The following is a 17911-nucleotide window of genomic DNA, read 5'->3' as shown; positions in this document are numbered from 1 at the left end:
CAGACACCATGCTGGGATTTCTGTGAGCAGTGGGATTTTCTTCACCCTCTCCCTGCTGTAAACAAGCCTAATGAGGGATTTCTCCCATGAGTGGCCTCCTGGGACCTTGTGCAGGAGTGGATGGCACTGACTATAGTTCAACTGGTGTTTGCTTCTTCTGTCAATAAATCAATTTTTTTTTTTCATCTCAGTGGAAATCAACACCCACCTAAAACTCCCTGATGCTAAAGCTTCCACCGGGGAACTAATAGTCACATTTGTAAACCTGCTCTCTTTGTAACCTGTGGTTTCCAAATCATCATTGCTGCCTGAAAAAACAGCCTGTTCTCCCCCAGCTAAAAATAATTTAATATGAAGTGTGCATATAATACCTTTACTCTTTCTGAGGCAGAACCAGCAAGGGGAACATCTGCATTTCCCCTGGGGTTTGGGAATACTCACCTTGTCTCTGTGAGAACCAGAGCCAGCTGGGTGCTGATTTGGGCTGGATTTGGGACCTGCTTGGTGCAGTGTGACCTGGACCAAAAGGGAGAATGGCTCAGGAATGGTCAGAAAGGGCAGGGGAAGGTTGGTGACCTCTTAATTGGTGGCTCTGAGAAAGTGAGGCTGAAAGAGCTTCAGCCACCAGCAGCTGGAGCAGGATTTCCCTGGATGCCATTGGGAATAGGGCACAGGGACCCTACAGCTGCCTGCTTTGTCCTACACCCTGCCAGATGGAGCAGGAAGGGTTAAACTCCCTCTGCAAATATCCAGGTGGGTGTGTGCTTCACACACTCCGGTGCCTGAGCATTATCAAAGCACCCTTGGCTTTTTTTTTTATAGCAGCAATACAATAACACGTGAGAGGTGAAGGGGTGGGGGAACGCTGCTCACAATGGGGAAAAAAATCCAAACGGGAATCAAAAGGCCCTTGTGAAGTTGTTCTGCTCAGGAGCTGGGGAAGCAGCCACTGTAAAAGCTGGATAAAAACACCAGGGTCACTAAAAGGAAGCGCTGCTGTCAGGGTTTTTGGGAGGGTTTAATAACCCTCCGCACCTGGGTGCCTTTTGTGAAGCCCTTGGGCACGGTGGTTTTCATTAAAGGGTTTTGTGGGGTGGAGCGTGGCCAAAGGAAAGCAGGAGTGAAGGATTGCTGGCACTGCCAGCCATGCCCAGGAAAGCCTGGCTTTCCAAGCCCTGTCCCAAAATCCAAGCAGCAGCTGTGAGCCTGGTGTCTCTTTCTGACCTCCCAGGGAAATCCTGTGCACGTTTGTGCCCTGATTTCCTGCTGGGGCTGGTGGGAAGCAGGATGGAATCATTCCAAGGAAGGTGTTCCCTGCTGTGCTGCAGGGTTGCGAGGTGAGCCCAGGGATGAGGAGGGCAGCTTGGCTGTTTTGCTGGTTTTGATGCTGCCTGGATTTTGAGACGACTGTCCTGGGAAGTTCCCTTTTCACAGTTCCCCCTGAGCTCCCTCGTGGGAGAGGCAGGGATGTTTTGCCCTCAGGAATTTCGTGCACCTCGCACAAGCCCAGTTCTGTGCGTTTGGATGCTCTTTTCAGTCTTAGAGTTCCAGAGATGGAATATTGAGGCAATATTGAGGTGCTACATGCCCTGGTGGTTTGGGGTGCTGGCCCCACAGGTGTGGGAGCACACCTGGGCTGGGAACAGGCTCTTCCCACAGTGCCACACCTGCATTCCCCTCACCCAGGGAGTGCAGTGCACACCCAGGCGAGGAAGCTTGGGGGAGTGGGTAAGAGGTTTGGAGAACAAGTGTGGAATCAGAGCAGAGGTGAAGCATCCTGATGTGGGTGTCCTGAGACACTGCAAGGAGTGCTGTGCTATGGGGATAAACCAGCAAAGAGACAACCCCAAGCCCAAAAGCCCAGCAATACTTTGATCACACCATACAAGACCTTTTCCCCCCTCTTTCCTACTTTTCCTTTCATGAATGTTGGCAGTATCCAACCTGATGCCTGCCCCCTTTCCCAGCTCTTTCCTTTCAGGACAATTAGCAAAATGTTTGGTCTTTCGTTTGGATGAATAATTAATTTCCCAGCTTGGTGAATGATTCATGTGCCATATGCCACAGCCCTGGGACCAGCACCTCACACAAAGGGCAGCACCACTCCCCTGGCTGGGCCAGAGGACAGACAGACTGCTGGTGAGGGAAAAAGCTTCCCTTTGCTGGGAATGGGGTGTGGAGATCCCTGTGATGCCTTGTGAAGGTTGACTTAGAACAGCGACTAGGTGGAGTTTAAGAATAAAGTAGGGATTTATTAGGAGGCTTCAATGGATCCACCTTGGGCAGCACAACCCAAAATGGCCACAAAATGGACAACTGGTCACGGGGTGTTATACTTTTAAAAGTTTTGGTCTGTTTGCATATTGGAGTTTATGGTTTAATTACTGGTTTAGCCAATGAAGTCCCATCCTTCTTGTTTTTCTCTCTTCATTCCACATTGTTTGTGCTCTTGGGCTGAGATTTGGATCATTTGTCCTTGGTCCCCAGCTGGAGCAGGAATTGTTTTGTCTCCCTGCTCTGTGCACAGAGCTCACCATTGCCTTACATGAAGCCCAGACCCACACACTAAAGCAGCAGAGAATCTGAAAAATATGAAATCTCAAACCTGAGGCATCACCTGGGCAGGCAGAGCTCTGGCCCTGGCTTTGGGGGAGCCAGGCACCCCCTTTTCCCAGTGCAGGATCCGGCCCGCGTGCCGCTCACGCGATCCCGGCTCCATCCTTCCCACCCTGAAGCCACAGAGTGAGTCAGTCCCTCCCACGTGGCTGCTGGTCCCTGGGGGCACTGCCTTCCCTGCCAGGCACCCCTGTGGTCCCCAGGGGCTCCTGCTGCACCCTGGCAGAGCTCCTGCCCTCATTGTCCTCTGGGGGTAAAGCCTTCATTGCACTGCTCTGGGAGATGGGGTGGGGGCATGGCATGAGGAAAGGGGGTTGTTTCCTCCTCATCCTCAGTGAGAAGGTGGGCTCTGGGGTGCTCTGGGGACTCCTGCCCCTCCTTTGGCACGAGCTCAGACAGGCCCTGCTGTGATCAGCCCTTCCTGTTCTCTGTTCCTTCCGTGGGGCCAGCTCTCCTCTGCTATCGGTGGCTTTAGGTTTCCACCAGCTCCTGGGTGTGCAAATGCAGTTTTATCAGCAAATCCTGCATCTGCTGAGGGGCAGTGTGGGGATGGAGGCAGGAGGGACACGTGGGGTTTGGCCAACCCGCAGGGTCCAGGACAGGGGATGCTCCCTCATGCCCCAAATCCTGGGGGCTTCTCCAGGAAGGGGTGGCCTTGGGGGATCATCTCAGCCCCCAGATCAAAGGCTGAAAAAGGCAGATTTTGTCCTTCAGCCTCATCACACCGCTCAGGGAGTCACTTGTGCCCATCCAGCCGTCTCCAAGCTGCTGGGAGGGGCAGGAGCAGGAGCTGTGCAGCAGCTCAATCCACCTGGGTCACAGCCCCGAAACCTAGAAAGAGCAAGCCAAGGTGGTGGAGCCTTTGACGTTGCTCTGAACTGTGCCAAGGGCGGGACTTGGCCCTGCTGTCCCTGTCCCTTGGCGTCCCCAAGGCTGTGCTGTGCTGTGGCATCCTCAGAGTGCGTGACCTGACCCTGCTGGCCCTGCCTCGAGCCTGGGTGGCACCCAAGAAATGTGAGAATATCCTGCTGCACGTGGTACTGCCTGCAGAGCGGGCAGGGATGGATTCACCCCACTGATTCACCCCCAGCCGGGGCAGGAATGGGGTGAGCCCATCAGGTAACTCCCTTTCTGTGAGCCGTTTGACCAGTGTATTAATTATGAAGCATTCTCCCTCATAGAGTCAGGTGGCAGTGCAAGCCTTCAGGGGCCTTTCCACTTAATTATAAATATTAATTTGCATGCCAGCCAGCACCCTGCCTGCCCCAGATTTTGGGCTGAGATTAGTCTGTCTGAGCCTGTGCCTCTCCCCACCCAGCACACCCTTGGCTGGGACAGTTTGTCTGTGTGAGCTTCAGCAGTGCTCCCCGAGGGGAATGCTGCAGGGGGGCTCACTTTGGGGTCAGGGGGGGTGAATCGAGGGTCAGGTTGGTAATTTGGGGGTTCAGCCTTTGCTTGGAATCTCTGATGTGAAGCTCTGAGCTGTGTGTGCTGTTCCTTAGGGCTGAGAGCTGGGGATGGGATGGGGTGGGATGATGATGGTGATGGGATGGGGATGGGATAGGATGGGGTGGAATGGTGATGGGGATGGGATGATGGTGAGATGGGATGGGGTGGGATGATGGTGGGATGGGATGATGATGGGGATGGGATGGAAGGATGATGATGATGATGGTGATGGGATGGGATGATGGTGGTGATGAGATGATGATAGGGATGGGATGGGACGGGATGAAAATAGGGGTGGGATGATGATGGGGATGGGATGAGATGATGATGATGGTGATGGGATGGGGATGGGATGATGATGGGGATGGGATGATGATGGGGATGATGATGGAGATGAGATAGGATAGGATGGGATGGGATGTTGATAGGGATGGCAGCCTAGCAATACACAGGCATAGGGGCCACTCTGGCTGCTGTAGAGTGGGACAGTGCCTGAATCCAGAGTTGCCTTCGCGTGGGCACCGCTGTCGAGCATCACTCATGCTTTATTCTTCACTGTCCCAAAGAGCAGGAATCCTTTAAAACGAGATTATTCTGGGTTTTTTTTCCCTTCTTTTGACCCCTGCGGGAGGAGCTCTGAAGGTGCAGGTCTTCATCTGGAGGCGAGGGCGTATGCTCTGCTCAGCGGCTGCGGGCTGGGGCGGCGCCGGGGGCTGAGCCCGGCTCTGCACAGCCCCAAGCCCGCAGGTGTGGCGGCCCCAGCGGGAGCTCGCCCCCCTCCCCGGAGCCTCCAAATAAATAAAATCAAATAATCATCCTGGTTGCAAACACAAAGCAATGGATTATTATTTTTTTCCCCTCTCCTGAAAGAGTGTTTTTGTCTGCTGGTGATTGCTCACTATTCAATTATACTTCGGGGGATTAGCATATATTTCCCATCCTGCCTCCTCTCTCATTTGCATCCTTCCAAAAGCTCCTCTCTGCTCTTTTCTCCACCTGAAGTCTCTCTTCCCCCTTTCCTCTGAAGTAAAACTAACCCCTTTGCCTGGGTGACCTATAAAAACGCCTTCACTTTTTTTTTTTCCCCCTTCTTTTTTTCCTCCAGTACATATGATGAAAAGCATGAGATCATTGGGATTTTTATAGCCTAAATCTGGCAGCTTTTTTCAAATAACTTGGATGGTGAGATGTAATTTTAGTTTGGGTCCTTGCCTAAAAATAAAGAATAATTATTAGCACATCAGACGTGGATATTGTAAGTGATCGAAAAGGGTTTAAATTGTTCTACAGATACCGGGGCTGCTGCCCTGTGGCAGCACAAAGGTCTGTCACAGCCCAAGTCCCATCTCAGGAGCTGTGAGAAACCTGAATTCAGAAAGTTCTGGCTGACAGAGTTTATATTAAAAAAATAAATTAATAGAAGGCATGGTTGGAGGGTTAATAAACAGTTGCCAGGTGAGGTATGCTGAAGTCCAAAGCAGCACGGTGTGTTTGTAACACTGGATTTATAATTAGCAGTGCTGTCTGTGCCTACCTGGGAAGCCTGGCTATCCAGGAGAGGGGATGTGTGTAACTTCCAGCCACAGAGGGGCTTGGGAAAAGCAGCCAGGCTGGCGTGCCTGGAAGCTCGGTTTGCTTTTCCCAGCCGCTTTGTTAGGTGTAAGGGTGATGTAGGGCTGCTCAGCCCGTGCCCAGGGGCTCTGGGCTGGCTGGAGGCAGCTGCCGTGTGTCCCTGCAGCAGGATGTGCAGCACCTGTGTCACGGGTCAGCCGTGTCACCGCTTGGGTGACAGCTCCGAGTGCCACCTCCTCGGTCTGGTGATCTGTCCAAACCTCCTTCCCACAGAGCTCGTGATGTCCCCTGTCCCCCGGAGAGGACAAGGAGCATGTCACCTTGCCACAGAGGAGTCCCATTCTTAGCAGCTAATTTGGAGCGCGGGGAAGGAGTGCCCTGAAACCGCCCGAGCCTTGCCTGGAGGCTCAGCACGGCGCTCCGGAGCCCTTCACACAAATCTGGGTTAGCCCAGGACTTGGCAGCCGGGCGCTGCTCCTGCCCCGGGGACCGGGGGGTGCCGAGGGCTCCACCTCCATCCGTGGTGGGAGCAGGGAGCTGCCCATGCCAGTGCTGCTCTGCTGGGGCCCTTTCCAGCTGGGCTGGAGCCTGCATCCTGCCCGGGAGCATCCCCGGCCTCCCGGAGCTGCTCAGTCCTGGCTGGACCCAGCTGCGGCTGTTCCTGCCCCTTTGGGAGGTGCTGGCACTCCAGGGGCTGGGACACCAGGAGCAAAAGCTGAAGGAGGGTTTCCAGCACGGTGTGTCTCCTGTGCTGGCATTTTGGGGAGCACTGGGGTACCCTGCTCTCATTGCCAGGGTGGGTGAAGGGGTGGGAAGTGACTCTTCTGCCTCCCTCGTGCTGCTGAGTGGCCGTGCTTTATCGAACTTATTGATTTTGATCTTACAACCAATTTAACAGCACAGCTCTGGCTGCTCCTGACTTAATTAAGTCCCTTTTCTGCTCTCCTGTCAGTCCTGTGGGCAGCAGGGGCTGGGCACGGGCTGGGGCACCGAGACTGGGTGTAGAAAGGGAAAGTGCGAGCAAGGGTAAAAGATCCCTGTAAATATCAGGGATAAGCTGTGTGATACACAGCGGGTTGTGGGTGATGCATCCCACTGCTGCAGGGGCCTTGCACCGGGGCAGGGAGGAAGAGGAGGCTGGGGAAAGGAGCTGAAAGCTCCGGGTTTGCAGATGTGAGAGCTGCCAGGGTATCCTAGGAAACCCAGCCGCCTTTCTGGAGGGACAGGTTGGTACCTGCTGTACCTCAGGGAGAGGGTGAGAGAAAGAGTGCTAATTGCTCAGCACGCCAGAGAGCTGCTCTGGCCTGTAATTAGATGAATTAGTGGAACAATGACCCAATTTCCCTCAGTTTTTTGGATTGCTGCAAACAGCCCTGAGGTTGCTGCCTCCCTCTGTCCCGTTCTCCTCCCCATCCCCTCCTCTCCCACCCCTGCTGCAACTTCTCTGCTCCTCACCCAGCACCTGGGGACCAAGTCTGGATGGGAGAGGATTCTGCCAGCTTCCCTGAGGTGCAGCATCCCTGTTCCCAGAGCAGGTGCAGCAGTTTCTACTGCTGGACTCAGTGTGCACCAGCTCCCTCCTTGCCCCAATTTGTTTTCCAGAGACGGGCTTGGGAAAAAAAAAAAAATCTTTGTGTTTTAAAAGAAAACCTCTGGAGTCCTTCCTGTGCCTGCTGGTTGCCTTCCAAGGTCATCAAATTTTCATTACTATAGATTTTGGAATGTGTGCGAGGTTCTGGGCTCCTTCTCAGCAGTCCCAGAGGTGGGACTCTGAGGAAGCTCCGTGTGTGGAAAAAGCCAGGGCAGCTGATGGCTGGAGGTGCTGCCACAGGAGCACGGAGGGGAGGGACTCACATCCCCGAGGTGCTGCTCCTGGGCCACGTGCCACCTTCCTGGGAGGGATCCTTGAGACCCCAAATGGGATCTGTGGGTGATGTGGGGCTGTCCCCGGCCATCCTGGGGTGTGGGGGCACTGATGGAGGGCTGCTGAGGCTGGGGGGTCCCTGTGTGGCTTTGTCTGGTCATAGCTGCCCATGAACTTGGGTGTGAGCATCAAAGGAGGCTCGCTGACCTTTGGGAGGAGTTAATCTCTGTCCCTGCCCAGGGACAGAGATTGAGAACTTGAGAAGCTTCATGGCTTCCCCAGCTGGTTCAGGAAAATATTTCCTTGGAGAAAAGTGGGAAAAAACCTGTTTATTTAACAGGCACAAGTACAAAAATGAACAATATTAAACAATAAAATGTCTTGCTGCTCCCAAGAGGTGACAAACTCAGAAAGTCCCCTTGGTGGGCTGTAGCCCGGCTAGCTCAGTCAGCAGAGCACGGCACTCTTAATCTCAGGCTTGTGGCCTGGTTTGACAACATGGCACTGAACTGGCCAAGGGCTCTTCCTGGGCTAACTCTGCTCTGTCCCTGTGTGCCCACAGCATCCTGGCCACGGCCGGCACACACTTCAACACCCACGTGGACCTGCGGACGCTGCGGGCCGTGCGCGTGCTCAGGCCGCTGAAGCTCGTCTCGGGCATCCCCAGTAAGTTGGATGCTCCTGATCTTCCTCCCTGGGTGTCTGCATCTGTCCCTGATGTCCCTGGGGGGAGAGGGGTCCTTGTGCCACCTTGTCCTGATGCCTTGTGAAGGCTGAGCTAGAACAGAGGCTGGACAGAGCTAAAGAATAAAGTAGGGATTTATTAAAAAGCCTCAATGGATCCACCTTGGGCAGCACAAGAGACCAGCCAGGGCTGCACCCAAGGTGAACCAAAATGGTCACAAAATGGACAACTGGTCACAGGGTCTCTCACTTTTATGAGTTCTGCTCCATTTGCATGTTGGAGTTAATTGTCCCATTCCAGCTTTAGCCCATGCAGTCCCATCCTGCTTGTTTTTCTCTCTTCAGCCCACGTTGTTTGTGCTCTTGGGCCTGAGATTTGGATCATTTGTCCTTGGTCCCCAGCTGGAGAAGGAATTGTTTTGTCTCCCTGCTCTGTGCAGAGAGCTCACCATCCCCTGATATGAAGCCCAGACCCACAGACTAAAGCAGCACAGAATCTGGAAAATAGAAAAGCTCAAACCTGAGGCATCAATCCCACCTTTCCATCTAGTGGGAACTCAAAGGTGGCAGCACTTGGTGTCCCTGGGTGGCACTGTCCCCTGCAGAGCCTGCTGGCAGCTCCTCTTCCCTGGCCAGAAGGCAGTGGGTGGATCCTTTCAGGACTGGGGTTGGTTCAGGGGAGATTTCTTGGTGGTGTTTTTTTTTTTTTACTTTTTGTTGCAAGACTTCATCTGTTGGCACGGAGATAAATAAAGAAACTAGGCTGCTGCTGGCACCAGTCCTCCTGCCCCTCCTGCCCTGGGCACTGGCAGGGCTGGATCCATGCCCTGGGGGCAGCAAGGGGGACAGAGATGCAGAAGCCATGTCCCACCAAGTCCTGGTGGGGCAGGGACAGGCAGGACATTGGAGTGGGGGCCAGAAACAACCTCTGCTGGAGGCTGCTCTGTAGCTTGGCTTTCCCTGCCCTGCAGTGGTGCTTTCCTCCAGGATCCTCCTGCCAAGAGGGATCCTCCAGGCTGTGCTGGTCTCTTGCACCTCTCTGTTGGCTGTCCATCCTCTCAGCTCCCCGTCTTCCTCCTGCCAGATTTGGGATGGATGTGTCCCTGGAAAGGGGTTTGCATTGCTGCTCTGAACTGTGCCCTTTCTCTCCTCTCCTCTCCCAGGCTTGCAGATTGTCCTGAAATCCATCATGAAGGCCATGGTGCCTCTCCTGCAGATCGGCCTGCTGCTCTTTTTTGCAATCCTCATGTTTGCCATCATCGGCCTGGAGTTCTACAGCGGGAAGCTGCACCGAGCCTGCTACACAAACAATTCAGGTGGGCACAAGGGCTGGGCACCTGCTGTATTTGTGGGGTGCCCTCGTGACAGGAAGGAATGATGAATCTGACTCCATGTTCTCAGAAGGCTAATTTGTTATTTTAAGATACTAAATTATATTAAAGAATACTAAACTACACTAAAGAATACTAAAGAATGCAGAAGGGATACTTACAGAAGGCTAAAAAGATAATAATAAAACTCGTGACTCTTTCCAGAGCTCTGATAGAGCTTGATCCTGATTGGCCAATGAGCCAAAACAATTCACATGAAACCAATGAAAAAATCACCTCTTGCATAAACAATCTCCAACCACATTCCAAAGCAGCAAAACACAGGAGAAGCAAATCAGATAATATAGTTTTCCTTTTTCTCTGAGGCTTCTCAGCTTCCCAGGAGAAAAAACCTGGGTGAAGGGATTTTCCAGAAAATATGAATGTGACAGGCACCCTCTCCACATCCCACGAGTGGAGAAGAGCTGGGATGAGCTGTCCCTCACCTGTGCCTCCTTGGGCTCTCTGCTGTGTGCTGCAGGTGAACTAGAGGAGCTGGACCCTCCCCATCCCTGTGGGGTGCAGGGTTGCCCCCCGGGCTACGAGTGCCGGGAGTGGATCGGTCCCAACGACGGGATCACGCAGTTCGACAACATCCTCTTTGCTGTGCTGACCGTCTTCCAGTGCATCACCATGGAAGGGTGGACCACAGTCCTGTACAACGTGAGTACTGCTGCTCGGGCTGAGCAGCTGGAGGCTGTTTCTGTGTGCTGGAAGCTCAGAAGATCCAGAGTTTCCTTCATGATGGAAATGGGGTTAATGTTTCCAGAGTTTGGGTGTGTTCTGTGCCTCCAGGCAAAGGGAGCTCTAAGAGCCTGGTCCCTATTTCTGGCATGGAAATGGGGTTAATGTTTCCAGAGTTTGGGTGTGTTCCGTGCCTCCAGGCAAAGGGAGCTCTAAGGGCCTGGTCCCTATTTCTGACATGGAAATGGGGTTAATTTTTCCAGAGTTTGGGTGTGTTCTGTGCCTCCAGGCAAAGGGAGCTCTAAGGGCCTGGTCCCCATCTCTGACTCACTTCAGAGAGCACAGCCTCGTGGGCATGTCCTGCAGTGATCCTCCTGCTCAAAGGCTGTGCCTGGGGAGGCTTCCTGCCTTGCCTGCTCCTGCTGTGCTCCCCAGAGCAGCTCTGTGAGAGTGGACACGTTTTCTGGGCATTGCAGAGTGGGCAGAGGATGTCTGGTGGCCTGGGAAAGCCTCAGAGCTGGACTCAGATCCCTCCTCTGGGGCAGGGACAGCATTTCAGCGTCCAGCAGGGAGCTGGGATCTTTGTGCTGATGGAGCAGGGAGTAGCTGGGCTGAGTTCTTGTGGTTTGCAGCTGCTGATGGCCAAGCCCTTGGGGTGCCCAGAGAGCAGCTTGAGGGCAAAGCTGGATGAAAAGCTCCAGGCGATCCCAGAGTGCCACAGTGCCGTGGGCGACTGGCCATATAGGCATGCTTGAGTTTGTGGGCTAGAAGCACCCGTGCCTGTTCTGTTCCCAGCCTAATTTCAGCATCAATTTTGGCGTCACTGCGCCGGGAATGTTTTTATACCCTGGTTCCCATAACGCCCGGGGATTTGCAGAGTGGCATTGCTCTGCGGGAGGCAAATTGGATGGCATGTGGTGGGGAAACTGCTGCAGGAGGGACGCTGGCATCGGGGGAAAGGCTGTTTTGAAACCCCAGCCTGTCAGCACTGGGGCCCCCTTCCTTGCTGGGTCTGTCACAGGGTCCCTCTGGGGATGCAGGATGGCGTGTGTGCACAGATGGATTGTGAAACCCAGACTGGAGTAGAAAGGGGAGAGTTCATTGCAAAGGATTGACCTTTCCGCGAGGATTTGGTTTTCCTCTTCCTGAAGGAGACAGCAGTGTCAGGATCTTGCTGTGTCAGTGGGGGAATGAATCAGGATTGAACCACCTGAGAGTTCAGGCCAAAAAACTTCAATTTTGTGTCTGTTTCTGGCGTGTCAGTGGGATTGGAGACTCACCCACAGCACCTGTTGCCCAGGTGTAATTGAGTACATCAGGGAAGGTGGTTTGCCAGTGTAGCCTGGGCATGCCTGGGGCTGGTGCCAGCCACCTGCCCTGAGCCTTGCTCCTGTGTTGATGGCTGTCTCCCTACAAAACCTTCTTCCATCAGTGCTCCTCATGTCTCCCCCTTCCCAGCCTTTGGAGCCTGCAGCAATCAGCAGCAGTGCTGCCCATGCTCCAGTCCTGCTGGTGGGGCGTGAGGGGATGGGGAGCAGATAGGCAGTTTATGGTCTGGTGGACCTCAGGGGTTTGTTTGAGTGAGTCTGGCCTCCTGCTGCTCGGGGTGTCCTTGCTGGGAAGGCTGGAGCTGATCCCTTCAGTGTCTGGGATTTGCTGATTCATCATCTGGGATCTGGGAGCTCTGAAAGCTGTGCCTCCCGTGCAGGAACCCCTATTCCCTCCCCTAGCTGCTGAACTGCGGGCTCTCTGGGACCCCTGTGGGGACCCAAATCATCTTCCCAGCCCGGTCAGCAGAGCTGGGCAGAGCTGCTCTGTCACTGTCACACTCTGTCTCCACATTCCCAGGACCATAAATAAGGTTTCTCCCTTCCCTGTTCCTCTGCAAAGAACCAGCTGTTACTGACCAATTATTGTGGAAAGGAGCAGGGACCTTCCTTGGCTTTTAACTGAATGAGAGTTTGTGGCCTTGGTAGCATTAAATGCTGCTGATTCACCTCGGGGGGGTGGCCAGAGCTGGAGTTCCCAGCACTGCTGGGCTGCACCTCCCGTCCTCCCCAGGGGCTCTCAGGGGGCCTCGTGCTGCAAAGGTTGTGGGTGCTCGGTCCCTTTGCTTCTTGGAGACAGAAAAATGGATTTTTGTCTCTCTTGTTTTAATAAGAAGATGAGGGATGCGGTCCCTGGGGGATGCAGGAGGAGGGCTGGGAAACCACAGGGGTGCTCTGCCATCACCATCATCACCTGGGGCAGCGAGGCAGGGCAGGCTCCTGCTGCTGACCATGCCCAGGCCATGCCCCAGGTTTGGGCGGCTCCACTTTCCCACTGGGATAAAGTGATGGGGGGCTGTGTCCTTGTGGATTAACGCTGCAGGGGAGAGGGAGATGGCACGAAAACCACTTTAGCAATCTCTCAAAGAAATTGCTTACTACAGAATTCCCCTGTGTGACTATTATCATGATTTTAAGATCTGTTTTTCCACCATTCTACCAGGTTTGCCAGTGTGGCTCCTGGAATTTGCAGGCAGCATGACAACAAGCTAATTTCCACATGGTTTATTTCATCCTTGTGCTTGCTTTTTGCTTTCTTTGTGTCAGCTTTGCCTTCATGAAGTAAAAACCACAGTATGGGTCGAAATAAAAGAATTGTGGGGTGTTGTTGCTTTTCCAGCTCCTGTCCCTGGGAGCCTGGAGGGCTTTGATTTGTTTTGGGGGGGAGTTTGGCTTTGGGGCTGCCTCTGTGGTTTTAAACAGGGGCTAAGAAGTATTTTGGTTTTCTTGTCCTGGAGCAGAGGCCCCTTCCCTGGGCTGGCTCCAGAGCAAGCCTGGTTTCTGCAGGGACCAGAGCGAAGTACAGGGACTCCCTGTCCTGCTTCTCTGCCTGTGTGCCAGCCTGGGGCAGGGATGCATTTGTCATCAAACAGTGCTGCTGGGGCCTGGGGGGTGGCAGGGCTGCAGCACGGGGGCACAGGTGACACTGGTGGCTTCGGATGCTCAGCCCAGCTCCCACCATCCCAGCAGGCAAAGGGGATCTGTGTCCCCTGTTGATCTGTCCTGTGAAATCTTAATTTCCTGAGGGAGCTGGGAAGGCTCACCTTGGAGAAAAGGAGGCTCAGGGGGGGACTTTCTCACTTCCCTACTGTCATGGTAGGGAACTGTTTTTTTCCTCTTATAAAAAAATCTCCATAACCTTAACAACAAAGTTTCTCTCCCTAACTAAATTTAAAACCCCCTATTTTAAATGTAAACTAACAAAAAATTTAAGTTTTATTTTTTCACATTAAAAATAGAAAAGAAAAAATTAGAAAGAAAAAAGAAGTAATCTAAAGAGTTTATTTTGACTCTTACTACTTTTCTGGCTTTTAATTACTATTAATAAAATTTTCCTTATAACCTTTTAAAATTTTAAACCTTCTTTACCTTTCTCCTAATCCTATCTCACAACAAAAAATAAATACACTAATAATTAACCAACACTAGAACCCACCATACTCATCAACACATTAATTAAAACATCTCAAAATTAAGAAAATCTGAAATTAACAACCCAAAACCACTACATAAAATTAACATTTTCCAGCCAATTTCAAACTAAAACCACCACGTCTGCAACTCCCTGAAGGGAGGTTGTGACCAGATGGGGTTTGGTCTCTTCTTTTTAGGCAACAGGGTGAGAAAAATTGCCCTCAAGTTGCACCAGGCGAGGTCCAGGATTGGATATCAGGACAAAATTCTCCAAAGGGGTTGTCAATCCCTGGCATGGGCTGCCCAGAGAAGCGCTGGAGTCACAACACTGAGGGATTTAAAAGATGGGCAGATTTGGGGACATGGCTGAGTGGTGGCCTTGGCACTGCTGGGCTGATGGTTGGACTGGGTGAAATTTGGGGCTTCCCCAGCCCAAACGCTGCTGTGGTTGTGCTGGCACTGCTGGGTTGATGGACTGGGTGACCTCAGGGGCTTTCCCACCCCAAACGCTGCTGTGGTTGCTGCTGGCGCTGCTCACAGGCCCTGAGCCTGCTGCGTGCTTCCCTGCATGATCTGCCTCTCAGGCTGAACTCCTCACCCTCTCCTGGCACCAGGGATTGGCACCACAGGGAGGCAGAAGGGTCCAACAGCACAGGGAGCCTTAGGGGATGCCAGGGCTGAGTGCTGAGAGCCTTCTGGGTGCTTCTGCAGGAGGGGAGTGTTTGCTGGGGGAAAGAACACCGAGCTGCAGATGGCTTCCAAAAACACCTCCCAAAATGCAGTGGTGGCAGGCAGAGCTGTGCCCATGGCCTCGGGGCAGGTGGGTCTGGGTCTTGCAGCTGCAGCAGAGAGCCAGGAGGCTGCAGGGCCGTGGGTTGGGTGCCAAGTGTGAGCTGTGTGTGCGGGCACGCTGCAGGAGTGGCTGGGAGCAGGAGCTGCTGCAAGGACGGGGGTTTGCAGCATGTGTGACTCAACCCCCACGTGCTTCCAGCACACTGGAGGGGCTGGGGCCAGGAGGGGAGGATCCCCTCAGTGTCTGGGATCTCCTCGAGGCGTGGGGTGCAGAAGGGTTTTGGTGAATCTCACCATGTGCATTTCGTGCTGGGTATGCACAAGTTGCTCGGACTGGTTTTGTGTGTGAAGCACCAAACTTGAGATCACAGGATCACAGAATGGTTTGGGTTGGAAGGGGCCGTTTAAACATCATCCAGTCCAACTCCTCTGCCATGGGCAGGGACACCTTCCCCTAGTCCAGGTTCCTCAGAGCCCCATCCAACCTGGCCTTGAACACTTCCAGGGATGGCACATCCAACACCTCTCTGGGCAACCTGTGCCAGTGTGAGACCAGCCTCCTTGGAAAGAAATTCACAGAATCACTGGGTTGGATGAGACCTTCAAGATCATTGAGTCCAACCCTTCAACTAAACCCTGGCACCCACTGCCACATCCAGGCTTTTTTAAACACACCCAGGGATGGTGCCTGCACCACCTCCCCGGGCAGCCATTCCAGAACATTAAATTCTTCCCTCTATCTAATTTAAATCAACCCTCTTTCAGATTGAAACCACTACCCCTTGTCCTGTGACAACAGGCCCTGCTGAAATGTTTGTCCTCGTCTTCCTTACAATTAAAGTACTGAAGGTCTTCTGCTGGAGGCTGCCTTAGAAATGCAGTGGCACCTCCATCCTTTTTGAAACAGGGGCTGCTCAGGCCAGCCTGGTTTGGGATGCTGGGGAAGGGAGGTGTGTTGGTGTCACTGTTCATGCCAGAGCACATGGGTCAGAGATGTGAGCAAGGCTGTGCTCGTCTGCTTCCTGCCCCATTTGCCCCAGTCACCCTTGGAGGGGGTCAGAGGAGCAATCTGTTGCAGGACAGTTGTTTTTCCACGTGTGTGAGTACAAAATTGCTCATTGCATGTTGGCATTGATTTCTGGGGTTTCACAGCCATCCCTTGGGGTGCTCAGCCTTACCTGCCCTGCCTGAAGCACCTTTGTGTGAGCAGTGTGAGTGAGACCTGAGCATGGAGCAGCTCTGGGGAGATTCCTCCTCAACCTTTTGGACAGTGCCTGGCTTTCCATAGAGGCAGCAAAATTGCCTTGACCAGAGAGGGTTTTCCTCTTTTTAGGGGGTTTGCTTAGGCCTGAGATGAGCTTGGCAACCTCCCCTGCACCCCAGTACTTCCAGGAGCTCTGCAGATCCTCTGGACACGTCTGCCTCCTGGGCTCCCAGGGCAAGAGCTGCAGCAGTGCCAGCCGTGCACCAAGGGCTGTGGGAGCTCTGCTGGTGGTGCAAAGATCCCAAAACCAGCCCTGACACCGCAGTGATGGGCTGGAGGAGCTCGGCACAGCAGGAAGCTGGGAGTGTGATGCATAGCAAGGAGCTGGGAAGAGGAGGAGGAGGAGGAAGAGAGAGAGGTGGGAGGGATGGCAAAAAGAGGGAAACCACCTGGCTCTTTGTTGATGTGTTTGTAGGTCCCAGGATGAAGGAAGAGATGAATCTGACTCCATATTCCTTAGAAGGCTGATTTATTATATTATGATATTATATTGAAAAGTGCTATACTAAAACTATACTAAACTATAGAGAGAAAGGAGCACACCAGAAGGCTGGAAAGGAATGAATAATAAAAACCTGTGTCAGACCATGGTCCCGACACAGCTGGACTGGGATTGGTCATTAAGTAAAAACAATTCATGTGCTGGCATAAACAATTCCATTCCAAAGTAGAAACACAGGGAGAAGCTGAAGCTTCCCAGCTTCTCAGGAGAAAAAATCCTGGGGAAGGGATTTTTCATAAAAATATCACGGTGACAGCTCTTTACTCTGTGTGCTCTGGGATGGCACCAGGGTCTCCGGCCAGCGAGGGGAACAAGAATTATGTGCTAGAAATTAAGACACAGTGCACACAGAATATCCTGGCGGGGAGGTATGAAAATTTAATCAGCCCCCAGAGCTCCGAGCAGCTCGGCAGCGAGCAGAGCCCGCGGTGCCTCCACAGCTATTCCTGGTGGGATGGGCTCGGCTGCAGGATGGAGGCTGCCAAAAAGTCCCCAGTGCTTGTGGCACCGTGGGACAGAGCCCTTTCCTCCTCCCTGCTCCAAAATTCTGCCTTGAACATGCTTAGACTCACAAAGGAGGCTGCAGGTTCCACCCCAATGGTTCAAACCCTTCCGAACTCAAAAAATGAGCTGTTTTCCCCCAAATGGCTCCAGTTGGTGCCCGTGCTGCCAGCCGTGGGTGCTGCCAGGCACGTGTGTGGCAGCCAGCCTGCTCTCCCCTCTCCTCCCTTTGGAAAAACAGAGCACTTTCTTTCCCCACACTCAGCAAAGCCAGACCCTCACCAGCTTGCCAAATGTTCCTGCCTTTTTTTTTTTTTTAATTCCCTTCTTCCCCTTTTTCCCTCTGTGTGTGTGTGTGTATGCGATGAAATGACACAGCAAGAAACAAACTGTGTCTGCTGGATCCCATCTTCCAGGCATGTTCTAGCAAAAGCTCCCTGCCCACACCTTCCTCCCTGCCCGCACGGGGAAGTCTGGGAGCACTGGGGGAGCTGAGGGGGCTGCTGGGGGTACCACGGGTGCTCTGGCATCACCCAGCAGCTCCAGGCTCAAGGGTGGGAGGTGGCAGGGGGCCTCAGGGCTGCCTTGCTCATCTTTGATAAGCCCAGGATTTATAATTCCATTAGCAGGTTTGGTGCTGGTGTTGGTGAGGTATTTGTGGGGGTCCCTCGTGGGAGGAAGGAAGGATGAATCTGACTCCATGTGCTCAGAAGGCTAATTTATTACTTTATAATATTATATTAAATAATACTATACTAAACTATACTAAAGAATACAGAAAGGATACTTACTAAATGCTAAAAATATAATAATGAAACTCGTGACTCTCTTGACAGAGTCCCGACACAGTTTGGCCCTGATTGGCCAAAGAGTCAAAACAACTCACATGAAACCAATGGAACAGTCACCTGTGGGATAAACAATCTCCAAACACATTCTAAAGCAACAAAACACAGGAGAAGCAAATCAGATAATTATTGTTTTCCTTTTTCTCTGAGGCTTCTGAGCTTCCCAGGAGCAAATCCTGGGCGAAGGGATTTTTCAGAAAATATGGATGTGGCAGTGAGGTGTTGGAAAGCTGGTTCCAGACCTCCTAGTGCTCCAGGGCTGGGCTGTGGGGCTGTTGGGGTCTGTAAGTCAGGTTCTGCAGGG

At 52.9% G+C, this 17911-nt stretch overlaps 1 protein-coding gene across 9 annotated transcripts in view; it reads left to right on the top strand.

Annotated features, from left to right (window-relative positions):
• Positions 1-17911, top strand: part of CACNA1E (calcium voltage-gated channel subunit alpha1 E) — a 137236-nt gene that overhangs the window by 52634 nt on the left and 66691 nt on the right. For all 9 annotated transcript variants that reach the window (XR_010366041.1, XM_064427638.1, XM_064427633.1 and 6 more), the window contains 3 exons: positions 8064-8167; positions 9349-9501; positions 10037-10218. Coding sequence is in view for 8 of the 9 variants with exons in the window: in XM_064427638.1 (XP_064283708.1) it covers positions 8064-8167; positions 9349-9501; positions 10037-10218 (439 nt within the window). In the remaining variant the exon portion in view is untranslated. The remainder of the gene's footprint in view (positions 1-8063; positions 8168-9348; positions 9502-10036; positions 10219-17911) is intronic.

This window comes from Passer domesticus, chromosome 7, assembly GCF_036417665.1.
Source record: "Passer domesticus isolate bPasDom1 chromosome 7, bPasDom1.hap1, whole genome shotgun sequence".
NCBI lineage: Eukaryota > Metazoa > Chordata > Aves > Passeriformes > Passeridae > Passer > Passer domesticus.
Note: the sequence above shows the minus strand (reverse complement) of the source record. Positions and strands in the feature narration are given on the sequence as shown.